General features: G+C 55.7%; 2 protein-coding genes across 12 annotated transcripts; both read left to right on the top strand.

Annotated features, from left to right (window-relative positions):
• Positions 1-37: 37 nt before the first annotated feature.
• Positions 38-9,248, top strand: ATG9A (autophagy related 9A). 11 transcript variants are annotated; one of them, XM_019741758.3, is made up of 16 exons: positions 38-205; positions 1,200-1,257; positions 1,665-1,796; positions 1,919-1,962; positions 2,466-2,530; positions 3,332-3,493; positions 3,676-3,817; positions 4,055-4,803; positions 4,884-5,037; positions 5,141-5,320; positions 5,722-5,970; positions 6,170-6,348; positions 6,455-6,572; positions 7,361-7,583; positions 7,777-7,922; positions 8,182-9,248. In XM_019741758.3, exons 3-16 carry the CDS (start codon positions 1,694-1,696, stop codon positions 8,185-8,187), a joined length of 2,520 nt encoding a protein of 839 aa, XP_019597317.1. In that variant the 5' UTR covers positions 38-205; positions 1,200-1,257; positions 1,665-1,693; the 3' UTR covers positions 8,188-9,248. The 11 variants fall into 11 exon arrangements, with proteins under 11 accessions (XP_019597317.1, XP_074169646.1, XP_019597314.3 ...); XM_074313545.2 differs by having other exon boundaries at positions 38-545; positions 1,203-1,257; XM_019741759.3 differs by having other exon boundaries at positions 39-205; positions 1,887-1,962.
• A 341-nt stretch (positions 9,249-9,589) lies between these two features.
• Positions 9,590-17,188, top strand: ABCB6 (ATP binding cassette subfamily B member 6 (LAN blood group)). The gene is made up of 19 exons (XM_019741752.3): positions 9,590-10,464; positions 10,789-10,926; positions 11,184-11,370; positions 11,490-11,591; positions 11,755-11,938; positions 12,966-13,087; positions 13,584-13,693; positions 13,889-13,954; positions 14,127-14,252; positions 14,404-14,480; positions 14,569-14,632; positions 14,744-14,829; positions 15,038-15,095; positions 15,304-15,408; positions 15,843-16,017; positions 16,146-16,258; positions 16,489-16,583; positions 16,662-16,730; positions 16,915-17,188. The coding sequence occupies exons 1-19, from the start codon at positions 9,916-9,918 to the stop codon at positions 17,009-17,011; spliced, it is 2,523 nt and encodes an 840-aa protein (XP_019597311.2). The 5' UTR covers positions 9,590-9,915; the 3' UTR covers positions 17,012-17,188.
• The last annotated feature ends 66 nt before the right edge of the window (positions 17,189-17,254 follow it).

Here is a 17,254-nt window from a genome sequence, read left to right as displayed (position 1 = left end):
CCCCCATGGTTATTGGTCAGGCTGGCTGCGGGTGACAGTGAGTGGCAGACAGTGGGCCTAGCGCTCTGGGTCTGGCCGAGCCCAAGTGAGCCTTCCGAGGCCCTGGAATCACCCAGATCACGGTTCCCGAGGTGGAACGCGAAACCGGTTACTGGTATCTCAGAACCCGTCCTGGGCCTGACCAAGGGTGACCGCGGAGCCTTAAGTGAGCTTGCAGCGGGTAACGGGGAGGGGGCGCCGCGGGCGGGGCGGATGCGCGCAGCCGAAATGTTTTGATAGCGGGGGCGCGCGTGCGCGCGGACGTCGGGGCCGCGCGCGAGGTTGTCCGCTCTTGGGAGCCGAGCCCTTGGCCTGGGGACGGTCGACCCTGGGGCGCGCTGGGCTCGTGTCGTAGCGGCTGGGTGTGGGGGGGCAACCCAGCCCACCTGAGGTATCTGCTGTCGGACTGGCTCCATTCTTCCAACATCCGGAGGAACCCCTGAGCCCAGGCCCGGCCTGCCGGGGCTCCATGGGCCCTGGGTCCACAGTCCCCCGGTGAGTGAGTGGTGAGTTCCTTGAGGGCTTGGTCAGCTCCTTTGGACCCAGGGCTCTCACTAACCCAGGGAATCCCACTGGGGCCAGATGGGACCCTACTCCCTGGTCCCAGGGTCTGCACTGCCTGGGTGAGTTCCACCTAGATCGTGCCTGGCTCCAGGGACCTAGGGAACACACAGTTCGCCCAGGATCTGGATCTACATTGCCCCGTCAGGACCTCCCACCCAGGAGCTCCTTATCCATGCCGCCTGCTGGGCGTACAGTGCTAGAGAAGCCGGGGAAGGGGTTAACCAGAAAGGTCCTCTTCAGTAAAGGTTCTCTTCTTGGGTTTTGGGTTTGGGGATTTGTGGACCCTGAGCAGCCCAATTTCCGAGGCTGAGGGAGAGCAATGGAGAGACAGCCCAGAGGAGCCTCCTGACCTCGCCTGTACTAACTCAGTCTTCAATAAGCCACTTCTTGGGATCCTCCAGCTGAATGAGTGGCCCTGTGCAGTCCTACCAGAGGAAGTGCGGTAGCCCTAGGCTGGAAGCGTGCCTCTTCCCACTGCTGCCTCTTGTCCCATGTTTGGCCTCTTCTTAGTAGGGGGTCGGGATCGGGGGAGGGAGGGTTGGGGTTCTTTCTATCCCTGCTCGCCCCTCTCTGGGGCCTGACACCTTCTCTTCCAGCAGCTGCAGAGCCAGAGCATCCAGGGTTGGAGTGGAGCAGACACTGTCCATGGAGCTGGTAAGGCCATGTGCTTATTTCAAACCTTTGTTTACAAAGTGCTTCCAAACTGCTGGTCTCTTAGGAGACCAGGGTTTTTCCAGGAGGGCAGGGGGAGGGCCCCTCCTCTCCACTGAAAAGAAAATAAAACCACTCCCCCAAAGGGGTAGAGTCTGGCTTCAGGCCAGCAAGGCCTCAGTCGACACTCAGTAAAGGCTCTGGGAATGACTGACCTTATTAGTCAGTTAAGGGCTCCCAAGCCCTGAGCTCGCTGCTCTCTTTTCACTCCTCCTCCTCTGCCTTTGAGCCAAGAAGACTGGTAGTAGAGACCAAGCCCAAGGATTCTTTCTCAGTCGTGGTCTAGTAGGCAGGGCAGTAGACAAGCAGCCCTGCGAGCTGACCGGTCTCTTCTTCCTCATTACTGGCAGGTGGATAAGGTGGACAGGGGGCGGTGGTGATGGCGCAGTTTGACACTGAATACCAGCGCCTAGAGGCCTCCTACAGCGATTCACCCCCAGGAGAAGAGGACCTATTGGTGCACGTCCCTGAGGGGAGCAAGTGTGAGTTCTTGACCATGACAGCCAGAGTGGGGGCATCGGGGAGACTTGGCGGAGGAACGTTGAGGGAGCAAGGGGCTTATGTTCCTTCAGGGCTCTGACATCTCTGCTCCTGTGCCCCACAGCACCTTGGCACCACATTGAAAACCTTGACCTCTTCTTCTCTCGAATATCCTTTGTGTCTCCATGTTGGAGCTGTGGGACCTTTAGGCCCTCTCTAAGCCAGGCTCCTAATAGGAAGTTGGGGTGCATTTATCCCTGGAGGGGGATGGAACTCTTCCTGAGGCTGAAAGACGTTGGGAAATAATGATTGTTATAAATAACGATACCCCATATTTACCAAGAGCTACGTGTTTTTCACTTTGTGGTGTTAATTTATAGGGAACCTTTCTAAGGGTGCTCCTCCTTTTTGATGAGATGCTAATAACCATAATAATTAATGTCTTTTGACTCATTCTATGTCAGCTCTGTTAAATACTTTCTTAGACCTAATAATCCTGAGACACGTGCTGTTATTCCCAATATAACACCACAGACAAAAGCTTAGCGAGGTTAACTTGGCCAAAGTCACACAGCTAGACAGTCATAGAGCCAGGACTTAAACTCAGGTATGTGACACCCAAGTGCTCTTAATTGCTATCTCTACCAACCACTTTTTCTTAAGAATTACACGTTTATAATCTACACCAGAAGAATGGCTTCACTTGTATGCTCATTGGGGAGATCTTTGAGCTCATGTAAGTATAACAAGGGATGGGTAATTTGGTGAAGGAATACATCTCAGTCTTTCCTCTCCTTGAGCCCACCCCTGGCCCTACCTGCCAATACAACTCAGTCCTAGGCTCAAAATTCTACAAACCTTTGTAGTTCCGGGACTGGGTATGGCACCAAAATTTACAGCCTTCACCTTTTTTATCTCTTGTATAAGTAAAGCTTTCCAACTCTGTCTTTACCACAAAGAGAACTCAGACTTGATCATTTCATCAGTGCTCCAGTGGAATGGGCGTGGTTCAGTCAGAGATGCCAGCCACTTACTTGCGAAAAGTGTCTCTGTTCTGCCTTGGTTGCACTTTAGGCTTGCTGCTGGGCAGAGAGCCTCCTAAGAGGAAGGAGCCATAAGGCCTTGCCAAGGGGATAGGGGTTGAGAAACCCTCCCTCAATAAGAAAACCGTTCAAACCCCCAAAGGGCTTCTAACTACCATCTCAAAAGGAAATTGGGGATTGGGGACCAGAGACAATAATCCTAAGACTTTTGAAGGAGTCCAGTAAGCCATGGCAGAAATTACTATGAGGCAAAGAAAGCAGGCTGATTCTGTGGGGCCTGAGGCTAAGAGCAAAAATAGGAGCAGGTCTGTGCCCGAGACAGTCCTGTGGGGCTGAGCAGTACAGAGAGCCCACTGGGAGTTCTCCAGCCCCTCCATTTCCCAGAGGTGGCTCCCTAATCTTGTTCTGCTGCTTCCAGACCCCTCTGTTTCCCATGTTATTTCCCTGGTGCCTCTCTGACTCTCGGACTGCACCCCCTCTTCCCAACTCACCAGGCAGTTCCTCTTTGTGGTTGCCTTTACCACCTTCCTCGTCAGCTGTGTGGACTACGACATCCTATTTGCCAATAAGATGGTGAACCACAGTCTTCACCCTACCGAGCCCGTCAAGGTTACTCTGCCAGATGCCTTTTTGCCTGCCCAAGTCTGTAGTGCCAGGTAAGGGCTACAGGTCAGAGGGCACCAGAGCCTATGGTTCTGCTAGCAGGTGGGGAATGGAGTGTGAGGCACATTCCCTAGAACACAGACTCAGGCTCAGCCTCACCAAATCCTTCATGAGAGCAGCATGTCTGCCAAGACCCTTAAGGGCACTCCTCCTCCTCTTCTTTTTTCCCCATCAGAATTCAGGAAAATGGCTCCCTCATCACCATCCTGGTCATCGCTGGTGTCTTCTGGGTCCACCGGCTTATCAAGTTCATCTACAACATTTGCTGCTACTGGGAGATCCACTCCTTCTACCTGCATGCTCTGCGCATCCCCATGGTGAGACTGGAAATTTGGGCAGTTAGCGCCACAGCCCAAAACTTCTCCTACAGCGTGGGAAGGGTTGGGTGTATTCCTGGACATCAGTCATCTTCAGGCATCATTGGCAGGTCCGGGCGCATCTGTTTAAGGGCTCCATTCAGCTAAGCACAGGACCCAAGCCTCACAACTAATGCAGGGCAAGGGGGCGAGGTAACAACCCCACCTTTCATACCGTGTCCCTTCCCCACCCCGCAGTCTGCCCTTCCATACTGCACGTGGCAGGAAGTGCAGGCTCGGATCGTGCAGACCCAGAAAGAGCACCAGATCTGCATCCACAAGCGCGAGCTGACAGAACTGGACATCTACCACCGCATCCTGCGTTTCCAGAACTACATGGTGGCGCTGGTTAACAAATCCCTCCTGCCCCTGCGCTTCCGCCTGCCAGGCCTTGGGGAGGCCGTCTTCTTCACCCGGGGTCTCAAGTACAACTTCGAGCTGATCCTCTTCTGGGGACCTGGCTCTCTCTTTCTCAATGAATGGAGCCTCAAGGCTGAATACAAACGCGGGGGGCAGCGGCTAGAGCTGGCCCAGCGCCTCAGCAACCGTATCCTGTGGATTGGCATTGCCAATTTCCTGCTGTGCCCCCTCATCCTCATCTGGCAGATCCTCTATGCCTTCTTCAGCTATGCCGAGGTGCTGAAGCGGGAGCCGGGGGCCCTGGGAGCGCGTTGCTGGTCACTGTATGGCCGCTGCTATCTCCGCCACTTCAATGAGCTGGAGCATGAGCTGCAGTCCCGCCTCAGCCGCGGCTACAAGCCTGCCTCCAAGTACATGAATTGCTTCTTGTCACCTCTGCTGACACTGCTGGCCAAGAACGGCGCCTTTTTCGCTGGCTCCATCCTAGCTGTGCTCATCGCCCTCACCATCTACGATGAAGATGTGTTGGCTGTGGAACACGTCCTCACCACCGTCACACTCCTGGGGGTCACCGTGACTGTGTGCAGGTGGGCAGGGCAGCAGGTGGGAGCGAGCGGACTAGCGCTCCGGGAAAGGCTGATGTCTCACCGTAACCCTGATCTCACAGGTCCTTCATCCCGGACCAGCACATGGTGTTCTGCCCTGAGCAGCTGCTCCGCGTGATCCTTGCCCATATCCACTACATGCCTGACCACTGGCAGGGTAATGCCCACCGCTCGCAGACCCGGGACGAGTTTGCCCAGCTCTTCCAGTACAAGGCAGTGAGTGGAGTTGGAGTTAGGGCCTGCTAGAAACTGGCTGATAGCTCGGTGGTGAGTGCTGGGTCCCTCCCGCTCTCTCGTGACCTCGGTCCCCCCCTTTCAGGTGTTCATCTTGGAGGAGTTGCTGAGCCCCATTGTCACACCCCTCATCCTCATCTTCTGCCTGCGCCCACGTGCCCTGGAGATCATAGACTTCTTCCGCAATTTCACCGTGGAGGTGGTTGGTGTCGGAGATACCTGCTCCTTTGCCCAGATGGATGTTCGCCAGCATGGGCATCCCCAGGTACTGGGTGAGGACAGGGGCAGGTGGCTACAGGCGGTGCTGGCACATACAGTGGCTTTGGGCAAACTGCATAAAGGCACCCCTTCTGAGTAACAAATCACAAATAGCTGCCCTGCTTCTGGGCAGCCCTGCACCAGGGCACCCACTGCTTGATAAACAGGAGCCTGGCTGGATTTTAGCCCTAAATTTGCACTCTTGGCCCAGCTCTCTTGAGAAAGGCACAAGCCAAGCAATTAGTCGAGCATGTGGCCACTTCCAGGGTGGACATGGGCCGCTGCGCAAGATACAGCAGTGCATGGCACTCTCTGTCCTCCTGGGGCAAAACTGCCCCCTAGCAGGCAAGGTACAAAAGGGACTCCTGTCCGAGGACAGTCCTGCTCACTGCAGCCTCCTTTGTGCAGTGGCTGTCCGCTGGGCAGACCGAGGCCTCAGTGTACCAGCAAGCTGAAGACGGGAAGACAGAGCTGTCACTCATGCACTTTGCCATCACCAACCCTGGCTGGCAGCCACCACGTGAGAGCACGGCCTTCCTAGGCTTCCTCAAGGAGCAGGTTCAGCGAGACGGAGGAGCTGCTGGCCTTGCCCAAGGGGGTCTGCTCCCTGAAAATGCCCTCTTTACGTCCATCCAGTCCTTGCAATCTGAGTCTGAGGTGTGTTTCTGGGGACTGGGAAATGATGGGCAGAGTGGACTCCAGGCCCTGGAGTTGAGGACTCGGCATGGGGTGGAAGCGCCTAACCCTCTAGTTTTTCTTCTGTCTGTTCAGTCTGTGCCATTGGGTGCTGACATGCAGAATACTGGGGGCCCCAGAGGCCTCCCTCATGCCCTGAGAGTTCTACTTTCTTTCATAGCCACTGAGCCTTATTGCAAATGTGGTAGCTGGCTCATCCTGCCGGGGCGCCCCACTGCCCAGAGACCTGCAGGGCTCCAGGCACAGGGCTGAAGTCGCCTCTGCTCTGCGTTCCTTCTCCCCTCTGCAACCTGGTCAGGTTCCTACGGGCCGGGCTCCCAGCACCATGACAGGCTCTGGGTGAGTAGAGGTGGGCCAAGATGGGAAGGCATGGCAGTAGTGCCCAGCAACTTGTGTGGGTCTCAGAAATGTTGATGATTGCTATCTGTCTGTGCTGGGGGGACAGGGTGGATGCCAGGACAGCCAGCTCCGGGAGCAGCGTGTGGGAAGGACAGCTGCAGAGCTTAGTGCTGTCGGAATATGCATCCACCGAAATGAGCCTGCATGCCCTCTATATGCACCAGGTGAGTGGGCAGCAAGGGGTGGGCCATAGAACCAAGGTGGCAGTTGAAAATAGAATAGAGGATTTTAGACGTGGAGAAGCAAGACATAGGTTCAAATCCCTGCTCTGCCATTTACTTGCTCTGCAATCTCCATTCCCACATACACCTCCTTTCCTTTTAGCCAGGCTTATTCTCACCCAGGGCCTTTACACACTCGTGGTTTCCGCTGCCAAGAATCCCCTTCCCCGAGACATCCATATGGCTCCTTCCTTCTCCTTATTCAGGTTTCTGCTCTGACCTTTTCCATGAAACCAACACTGACCACCTGGAGTAAAAGCCTCCCTTGCCCACCCTCCTGAATCTCCCTGCTCCATTTTTCTCCATAGCATTTAACACCATCTGACATACAGTATTTTTTTTCTTATTTGTTTACTGCCTAGCCTCTCCCCACCCTCCTTTTGAGTATATAAGCTCCACAAAGGCTGGGATTTTTGTCTGTTTGGTTCACTGCTATATCCCAAGCGCCTAAAAGAGTGCTTGGCACCTAGATCTGCACACTGTTCTTGAATCAAATGACGAGGTACAATGAGTGCCCTTACAACCTATGCACAGGCTTGTTCCAGGGGTCCGCTGAGAATTTAACCTGTAAAACATCATATGTATGTTACACACTATAACGCAATAGGTATTTGGGGTCAGTGATTCTAGGTGAGATAGTATAAATGGGAACTGGCTGAGACCGCAGTGGGGAGCTGCTGTTTCAGACAGATATCCTTCTGTTCTCAACTAATGGGTCCCCCACTTCTCAGCTTCACAAGCAGCAGGCCCAGGCCGAACCTGAGCGGCATGTGTGGCACCGCCGGGAGAGTGATGAGAGTGGGGAGAGTGCCCCTGAAGAGGGGGGAGAGGGCGCCCGGGCCCCCCAACCTATCCCCCGCTCTGCCAGCTATCCTTGTGCTGCACCCCGGCCTGGAGCACCTGAGACCACTGCCCTGCAGGGGGGCTTCCAGAGGCGCTACGGGGGCATCACAGGTATCCAGTGGGAGTACAGGAGGATACAACCTTCAGGGAAGGGTGGTTCTTTTGGGGCATTGTGGGGAAGAAAGAGATGAGAGGGACAGGCCCAGGAGACTAACCCCTCCCCACCCCACTCCGGATAGCCCCAGAACCCTTGTTCTCATTCTTGTTTGTACTGATTCTAAGAGTATGTTTACATGTGTCTCAGATCCTGGCACAGTGCCCCGGGCTCCCTCTCACTTCTCTCGGCTGCCTCTTGGAGGTTGGGCTGAAGATGGGCAGTCGGCATCAAGGCACCCAGAGCCCGTGCCCGAGGAGGGCTCGGAAGATGAGCTTCCCCCTCAGGTGCACAAGGTAAGGGCTCTACGACCCAAGAACAACTGCCAGAAGTAGTAACTTCTAGGCTGAGGTCAAAGCTTTCCATGAGAAGGATGCCTCTCATGCAGAGATACTGCATCCCCTTTCTTCCCTCACGTCTGAAATCCAGGGCTTGTTTTTTTCCTTTGCTTACCTCCCCAAGAATCAAGCTTTTCTTTTCCTTTGTCTCCAGGCTTCTATTGGGTAAGCAGATAGCTGAAGACTGTCTTCACTACCAACTGTTTTCTCTCCACAGGTATAGACAAGGCTGAGGAAGGTCCCTATGCCCCAGGATGGAGGCCACTGTTGTCCTGCCATCCCATCCGCTCGCCATGGAGGGCTTCTCTGAGTGTTGCCTGGCTCCACGCGTGTGGTGTTTGTGTGTTCGTGCCTGGCCAAGGGAGGTGCCAATACTGGGCTTGCCACAGCCCCAGGAGAGAAACTGGGGGCCTAGGAACCAGGGCACACAGGACTGTAGCCTCATCCCTAGGAACCTCCTTGGCTCAGAGTGTGGTGCTAGAAACTGGTCCCCAGCCCAGCCCCAGTACTGCCACCTTTGCACCCACCCCTGCAAGTCTCCAAAGGACTGCCCACCACAGAAGCTGCCAACCAGGGAGAACCTGTGCCAACTGTGGAGTGGGGAGGTTGGGCCTGGACCCTCAACCTCTGCAGCCTCCCTCCCCCAACCCTGAACAGATGAGTAGCTCCGGCTGTGGCCCTTACCTCACCCCCAGTTCTCTCCCAGTGCTGCAGCCTGCTTACCTCTCTCTTTCCTGCACATCACTGGCATGTGTGCTGTTTGCTCCCATTCTGTTCGCTTGCTCCCCTTCTGTTCAGCTTTTGCTTTGCATTGGCGTGGAGGCCCTAGCTCTCAGTTCCTCTCACGCTATCTCTTGACACTAAAAAGGAAGGTTTCTAAATAGCAGGAACAGAATGGAAATTCTTTGCTGCCCTCTCCAACTTTTAGGATGGGCCCCTGGGAGACTGAGGTCTTCCTGGCCCCCATTGCTGCTTATTGTACCTCCCACCACCTGCACAAGGGACAGAGCTGGAGTGTGCCCTCGGCTGTCGACTTCCCAGCAAGAGAGCTCTGGCCTGCCTCCCACTGTCCCCTAGAGGGGGATGGAGGGGCGACCAGACGGATTTGCCCTAGGCTTTGGGCTGCCGCACTGCATGCTGGGACCCAGCTCCTACCCTCCGACCCACCCCTCACCCAGCTCTGTCCGCAGCGGGTGGATGGTGAATTGCGCTACCGGAACTCACAGCGGAACGGAGTGGGGATCGTGTACAGCTTGATAACCCTTAATAAAGAAGGGCCTTTGATCGGGTCGCGGCCTTATTGTCTCGCGCGGCTAGGGTTCTGGGAACCAGCGGAGTGGGGGGCGTGTGATGCCTCCAGGTAGCTGGGGACAGGGCCGGGCCCTGTAGGAAAGTGGGCCTATGAGGTCGCTCGGATATACCGAGCTAGCTGGCTAGCAGAAGGGCCGTTTCTGACCCATGGTTCCTTGGAGGTCAAGGTCTCCTGCAGGACGGTCAGATTTCCCGCCCTGAGCACGTGACCAAGCCGAGTCCGCCGATCTATTTTGCCTTCTCCGCTTGCATCATTTCACCCCGCCCCTCCGATGACTTTTGCCCAATACGGGGACGCTGCGGGCGGCCTCGGTGGGCGGGGCTGCTGCGGACAGCTGCGGCTCGACTCGGAACATTCCTGCGGGCCGGGACTTGGTTGGAGGGTCCCGGGCCGCGATCGAGGGGCGGACGGGCGGAGACGGCGTACGTGCCCTGCGTGAATGCGTGGCGGCGGCGCGTGCGCGAAGCGAGTGGGCGGTGTGGCCGGTTCCACGTGTGTCCCTGGCCGCGACCCTTGCAGCTTTGAGCCCCGCGGCTCCATGACCCCAGACACCCCGGCATCCGCGCCCCGCCCCGAGAGGCTGGTCCGGTTCTCCCGTCCCGCAGTCCCCGCAGCCTCGACCGGCGGGTACGCATTGCCATGGTAACTGTGGGCAACTACTGCGAGGCCGAAGGGCCCGTGGGTCCGGCCTGGGCGAAGGGTGGCCTGAGTCCCTGCTTCTTCTTCACGCTCGTGCCCTCGATACTGTTTGCCTTGGGGACTCTGGCCTTGGTGCTGGTCCTTCCCTGCAAGCGTCGGGAGCGGCCTGGTGGTATCGATGCGCTGTCTTGGGGGGCCGGTCCTCGTGTCGCTCCCTACGGGCTGCAGCTGCTTCTGGCCACACTTCAGGTGGCGCTGCCCCTAGCCGGCCTGATTGGCCGGGTGGGCACTGCCCAAGGGGCCCCGCTGCCAGGTTACCTACTGCTGGCTTCTGTACTCGGGACTCTGGCCAGCGCCTGTGGCTTGGGGCTGCTTGTCGTGGAACGGAGCCAGGCACGGCAGAAGCTAGCAATGGGCGCCTGGATCAAGTTCAGTCACAGCCCGTGTCTCCTGCTCCTCTGGACTCTGGCGTTTGCTGCGGAGAACTTGGCCCTGATATCTTGGAACAGCCCACTGTGGTGGTGGGCAAGGGCTGACTTGGGCCAGCAGGTGAGGGACCTCATGGGAAGAGGGGAAGTGTGGGTGGCGTGGTGGGAAGAAGGATGTCCTCCCTGGTCATACTGGCAGCATGCTTTGGGGTGACTCTAAGAAAGGAAAGAAGGGAGGGGTAGGTACGGACTGGGAGCTGATAGCCAGCTGGTGGGGCGTGTCTGTGCTGAGTCATTGTGGATTTTTTTTTTTTCAGTCCTTTAGATGTTGGGCCCCTGAGGAGGACTTGGGCGTGTGCCCTACACCAGTCCCCAGCCCTGTTGTAGGTCGTAACAATGGGATTTGGCCCTGGCTGATACTCTCCCTACATATGTTTCATTCTAGGTTCAGTTTAGCCTGTGGGTGCTGCGGTATGTGGTCTCTGGAGGGCTTTTTGTTCTGGGGCTCTGGGCCCCTGGACTTCGTCCCCAGTCCTACACCTTGCGAGTCAATGAAGAGGATCAAGACGTAGAGAGGAGCCAGGTAAACTTCAATTTCTGAACCTTACGGTCTGTCTTAATTTCATTCCGTTACCATTTTTTCCCACTAAAATGAACTGCTGCTTTTCCAAATCTCAGATTGTGTGCCCTGTTAGCCTTTCTGGCCCCATCAGGGGTCACTTGTGAGTCTAAGATACCTGGAAGACCGGGTAATCACATACATTTTCCCTAGAAGGTTTCCGGCTAGTGCACTTCTTTTTGATTTCTGAGTCCCTTAACCTATGTGTTTCACCATCCTAGGTTCAGTCAACAGAGGGACTACCACAATCTACCTGGCGAGACTTTGGCAGGAAGCTTCGCCTACTGAGTGGCTACCTGTGGCCTCGGGGGAGTCCAGCTCTGCAGTTTGTTGTGCTCATCTGCCTCGGGCTCATGGGGTTGGACCGGGGACTGAACGTGTTGGTCCCCATCTTCTATAGGGACATAGGTGAGGGGGAGAAGGAGTAACAGCTCAGTGCTGTGATCCTTCATTGGCCTGGTGGGTGGGGGGACCCTACTGAAGAGTCCTACGGTCCATAAGTGGGCTGTGACTTGTTCTCTCCGTAGTAAACTTATTGACCGAGAAGGCGCCTTGGCACTCCCTAGCCTGGACCGTTACCACCTATGTCTTTCTCAAGTTCCTGCAGGGCGGTGGCACCGGCAGTACAGGTATGAGGGGCTCTGCTTTCACCCTGGTGGGCGCTGCCCCTCTCCCTCCTCGGTCGTCTCCTCCCCCAGGCCCTTTGGTGTCCCCAGACCTTTCACATCTTGGTGTGTGACGAATGACATCGAACCCTTCAGCCCTACTGAAACTGCTCCTGGCTCCCCCCAGGCTTCGTGAGCAACCTGCGCACGTTTCTGTGGATCAGGGTGCAGCAGTTCACGTCACGGCAGGTGGAGCTACGCCTCTTCTCCCACCTGCATGATCTCTCACTGCGCTGGCACCTGGGTCGCCGCACAGGGGAGGTGCTGCGGATCGTGGACCGGGGCACGTCCAGTGTCACCGGGCTGCTCAGGTGCCAAGCCCGTGGAAAGGGAGTGTGGGAGGGTATGGCTGGAGAAGCAGGGATGGAGGGGCTGTTTGGAGCACAGACCCAGTTTGAGGAACTGCCCCTCCACTCTTTTTTTTTCCTAATTATAAAATTAATGTACATATGCTCTCGTAACGTAGAGTAGACCTGAGAGCAAATCTCTTTTGAATTCTACTCAGTTCTCCAGTGGTTCCCATTCCATTTAGTATGTTGAGTTCTGCGTTCTGCTTCTTTGCGTTTTTACAAATATGTATGCAGATTCTCAGAACTAATGGGGTGTTGTGCAGGTGAAACTAATGGTATCATGACACAGGCATTGTTTATTAACAAAGCGTTATGGAGGAGCTGGCCCAGTGGCTCAGGTGGTTGGAGCGCTGTGCTCCTAACACTGAGGTCACCGGTTCAATTCCCACATGGGCCAGTGGTCTGCACCTTCTACAGCTAAGATTGTGAACAACAGCTCTCCCTGGAGCTGTGCTGCCTTGAGCAGCCAGAGGTTGGCGTGCGCTGCAGTGGGCTGCTGTGTGCGCCACCATGAGCTGCTGGTGGCCAGCGTGAGTGGTCAGCAGCCATCGTGAGCTGCCGTGAGCTGCTGTGCGCGGCCTACTGATGACTGACTGCCTCAGCCCGGGGGGGGGGAGCACGAGTCTCAAAATACCAGCATGGGCCAGGGAGCTGTGTCCTACACAGCTAGACTGAGAAACAACGGCTTGAACCGGAGTGGGAGCGGGGGAGGCAGAAGAAAGGGGAAATAAAGACCACACACACACAAATTACGGAGATGTATTCTCATCCGAGCATGAAGGTCTCATCCGAGCATGAAGCTCTCCCTCATTCGTTGTAACTGACCCAGAGCACGCTGTGTTTCACTGAGCCATACACCTCCTAAGGGGCGTTTAGCCTGATTGCAGTCTGTTGCTGTTGAAAACAAAACACTGCACTGAAACTCCTAGCGGTAGAGTTGCTGGTCCTGAGCCCCTAAGCCTTTCTGTCACTTGACTTGCCCTTCCAGCTACCTGGTGTTCAACATTCTGCCCACGCTGGCTGACATCATCATCGGCATCATCTACTTCAGCATGTTCTTCAACGCCTGGTTTGGCCTCATTGTGTTCCTGTGCATGAGCCTTTACCTCAGTGAGTGCCGCTCAGTGACAGCAGCTCCCTGAACTCGCCAGCACCTCCCTTGGGCATGCGCCCTGCCCCTACTCGAGTGACCCAGTTTGGGAGGCTATAGGTTAGCCGACTTGAATGGGCTCCTGCTGCTCCCCAAATATGGTGGATGGGCATGCTCCTTTGCCAAGGGAACCTTAGCTCCATCTGGGTAGGGGGCCAGGAAGGGCATCCTGGTCACATTAGGTGCTCGCTGGATGTGGGTCAAGGATGCAGCTTGCCTGCATTTGTTCACCAAACGCATTTTCACAGATGAGGCTTTGTATGTGCTACAAAGATACCTTGGCACAGCCCCTTCCCTCGGGGAGCTTAGGGTGCTCTCCCTTCAGAATCTGGGTCCCTGGGCTGTAGTGTAGGGTTAGTATGTATGGGGTGGGCCGCAGATAGAAACACGTGGTCTCTGCTGTTGGGAGTGATGTCTTGATCTCTTCCTCTCCCTTATCCTCCTGTCATTCTCTAGCCCTGACCATCGTGGTCACTGAGTGGAGAACAAAGTTCCGACGTGCTATGAACACCCAGGAGAATGCTACTCGGGCACGAGCCGTGGACTCTTTGCTAAACTTTGAGACGGTAACAGAGGCCTCCGTGGCAGTGGTGTGAGGCCCAGAGCTGTGGAGGAGTGTGCTTGGGACCCCTGGGGCTGCCAAGGAGCTAGAGGGGTGTGCGCTGTTTAAAATGAGGAAGGAGGGCTGAGGGTCTGGAGACAACGACCTGGGTGCCGGACTGCTGTGGGCCTGTCGGACGGTGGTGCTTTGCATTCATCAGGTGAAGTATTACAACGCAGAGCGTTATGAAGTGGAACGCTATCAAGAAGCCATCATCAAATATCAGGTGAGGAGGCTAATGTGAGGCCTACAGAGAGCAATGGCCTGGCCTTGGGGAATTGCCAGCGCCCAGAGGAGTAAAATTTGGGCTGTGAGGTTGAAGGTGCCTAGGCCGAGGTTTGCACTTGGTGATGGACAGTGCATATGTGACGGTCTTCCCTCCCACATTATTGCCACAGGGTTTGGAGTGGAAGTCAAGTGCTTCACTGGTTTTACTAAATCAGACCCAGAATATGGTGATTGGACTTGGGCTCCTTGCTGGCTCCCTGCTTTGTGCATACTTTGTCAGTGAGCAGAAGCTACAGGTAACGGAATTGTTCTGGGGATGGGGAAGAGGGGCCTGAGGCCTATGGGCCAGGAGGCTCCTGGGTGGGAAGCGGACAGATGACAGGAAGTGGGCAGGGTGACAGCCCACAGGCCTCCTGTGACTCGGTCCTCTTCCCTGGATCGCCACAGGTCGGGGACTTCGTGCTCTTTGGCACCTATATCATCCAGCTGTATATGCCCCTCAACTGGTTTGGCACCTACTATAGGTAACCTGATCCCCGGCCCTCACCTGTCCAGGTGCATTGTTCTTTCCATAGCTCCCCAGAGGAGCTCCAACCAGCGCTCTTGTTGCAGGATGATCCAGACCAACTTTATCGACATGGAGAACATGTTTGACCTGCTGAAAGAAGAGACAGAAGTGAGTGAAGAGAGAGGAGTGGGGGTTTGGGAGCGGGACCTGCATGGTGTGTCTTGTGTCTGGAGAATACCAGGCCTATAATGGTGGCACGTGTTGGTGGTACTCTCCCAGGTGAAGGACCTTCCTGGAGCAGGGCCCCTTCACTTTCAGAGAGGGCGGATTGAGTTTGAGAACGTGCATTTCAGCTACACTGATGGGTGAGCCCCTCCTCTTGTGCCGTCCCACAGCCCCCTTTCCCACTGTCCATTTACACACTGCCTTCCTGCCCCTCATCCCTGCTTCTTAGCCGCCACTACCTGCGAAGAGAGCCCAAGCAGGGGAGGCGCGGGGCCTACTAGTAGCTCTGGGGATGGGAGGGGGTCTTGGAGGTGCAGCGGGCCTGCTGACCGTGCCACTCCCTTGTAGGCGGGAGACCTTGCAGGATGTGTCCTTCACTGTGATGCCTGGACAGACCCTGGCTCTGGTGAGAGAAGCCCCAGCCACTTGCCCAGCCTCCTCAAGCTCCCTCATTCCAGTGCCCATGGCAGCTTGTGACCCAGGCTGTGGAGTCAGAGAGCCCTGTCATGATGGGTCACAAGAGTGAAGGGGGCAGCCTCCGTGGACATTGGAGAGAGAAAGCCTTCAACACCAATGGGCCTGAGAATGTTTTCCCTCTGTTTCTAATGCACCAGGTGGGCCCCTCCGGAGCAGGGAAGAGCACAATTCTGCGCCTGCTGTTTCGCTTCTATGATATCAGCTCTGGCTGCATCCGAATAGATGGGCAGGACATTTCACAGGTAAGGTTGTTTGGGAGAAGACTGTAATTTTAGGGGCCTGTGTGTAAAAGCATGGCGAGTGCTGGGCATCCAGGGCGAGAGAAGGAAGAGATGTCATCTCTGCAAAAAACTGGGGCAAAAGACCTTAGTCTTTTTAGCACTATCTGACCTCCACAAGTAGGAGTCATGAGAATGATTTGTATGGTGCTGTACCAGGTACAAAGATCTGGAGCAATCTCGGGAAGCAGGTGGAGAAAGCGTATTTCCTTTTTATTGATGGGGAAACAGACTCAGAGAGGTTGAGTGATTTACCCACATAGCTAGCTAGGATTTGGGGTGGTGGTGGCAGGATTGTTACCCAGGGCCTCTCATCCCATGTGCTTCCCACCGGCACATCTTATTGCCTAGGCCTGTGGGGAATCTCACAACCAGAGCATATGGTCTTTTGGCCCCAGGTGACCCAGATCTCTCTCCGGTCTCACATTGGCGTCGTGCCCCAGGACACTGTCCTCTTCAATGATACCATTGCCAACAACATCCGCTATGGCCGCATCGTAGCTGGCAATGAGGAAGTGGAGGCTGCTGCTAAGGCTGCAGGCATCCATGATACCATTGTGGCTTTCCCCGAAGGTGCGCTTCCCCTGCCCTGTTTAGCCTTGTTACTCCCCCTGTCCTCTGTGCCATCCCTTCCGTGCCCCATCAGGTCACAGAAACCAAGTTATCACATGTGATTTGAGGGAGGTGGGCAATATCCACAGGGTATGAGACGCAGGTGGGCGAGCGGGGACTGAAGCTGAGCGGTGGGGAGAAGCAGCGTGTCGCCATCGCCCGCACCATCCTCAAGGCCCCCGACATCATTCTGCTGGATGAGGTGAGGGCCCTGGGCAGCCTTCACCCCTTCTTCCTGCCCTGCCTACACCCCTGCCATTCCTGCTGGGTGTTGTTTTCCATCCGGGAGATCACGAATCCACAAAACACATTATAGTTCTCAAGCGCAAACAAGGTTCTTTTTGATTCCCAAGGCCTCCGCCAGCAGCTTGCATCCTCCTTCCACTGGGGACTTGGGTGGCGGGGGCAGTTTTACCCAGATCCTCTCTGTAGGCAACCTCAGCGCTGGATACATCCAATGAGAGGGCTATCCAGGCTTCTCTGGCCAAAGTGTGTGCCAACCGCACCACCATCGTAGTGGCACACAGGTACAGAACCGGGGCAGCAGGCAGCGAGCGGGGCCCCCTTTTGATGGTGTGGTGGGTAACTGATCTCTGACTTTTCAGGCTCTCAACTGTGGTCAATGCTGACCAGATCCTCGTCATCAAGGATGGCTGCATTGTGGAGAGAGGACGGTAAGGGATGCAGCAGGATGAACAGGGCAGGGCTTCTGAATTGGGAGGCCCAGGAAACAGTGTGAAGTCCCAGTAGGCTCTGGAGGAGCTGCCCCTCATCAATCCCATCATCTCTGTGGGCTGATGGCAGGGACTCTTGGGATTAAACTGATAGTTGGGCCTTACACTTCCCTCCTTGCCCCAGGCACGAGGCTCTGTTGTCCCAAGGTGGGGTGTATGCTGATATGTGGCAGCTGCAGCAGCGGGGACAGGAAGAAGTCTCTGAAGACACCAAATCCTAGACTAAGGCATGGTGACAAAAGTCGTGGCCACTTCCCTCCCAAAGGGTAACTCAGAGGAGGATAAGATGTATCCTTCCCTGGCATATTTCATCCTGGTCTCGGGGCACGGTGCTAGCCAGTGAGGGAAAGGGACCTATCAGTGAAGCACTTTTTGGGGAAATAAAAATGTGAACTGTGCTAGGCTTACTGTGACTTTGTGGAGTGACATATCGCAATGACCTCCACCCTTGGTCATGTGAGCCT

The sequence above is a fragment of the Rhinolophus sinicus genome, chromosome 17, assembly GCF_057876585.1.
Source record: "Rhinolophus sinicus isolate RSI-liver-muscle chromosome 17, RSI-T2T, whole genome shotgun sequence".
NCBI classification, from domain to species: domain Eukaryota; kingdom Metazoa; phylum Chordata; class Mammalia; order Chiroptera; family Rhinolophidae; genus Rhinolophus; species Rhinolophus sinicus.
The sequence above is the reverse complement of the archived record's forward strand: the minus strand, read 5'-3'. Positions and strand labels throughout refer to the sequence as shown.

Coding starts and splice junctions, on each gene's coding strand:
- ATG9A (XM_019741755.3), top strand. CDS start 1,694: ATGGCGCAGTTTGACACTGAATACCAGCGCCTAGAGGCCTCCTACAGC. Junction 3,818..4,054: donor ATGCTCTGCGCATCCCCATG/GTGAGACTGGAA, acceptor CCCACCCCGCAG/TCTGCCCTTCCATACTGCAC. Junction 6,349..6,454: donor AGCACCATGACAGGCTCTGG/GTGAGTAGAGGT, acceptor CTGGGGGGACAG/GGTGGATGCCAGGACAGCCA.
- ABCB6 (XM_019741752.3), top strand. CDS start 9,916: ATGGTAACTGTGGGCAACTACTGCGAGGCCGAAGGGCCCGTGGGTCCG. Junction 10,927..11,183: donor AAGACGTAGAGAGGAGCCAG/GTAAACTTCAAT, acceptor TCACCATCCTAG/GTTCAGTCAACAGAGGGACT. Junction 13,955..14,126: donor AAGCCATCATCAAATATCAG/GTGAGGAGGCTA, acceptor TTATTGCCACAG/GGTTTGGAGTGGAAGTCAAG.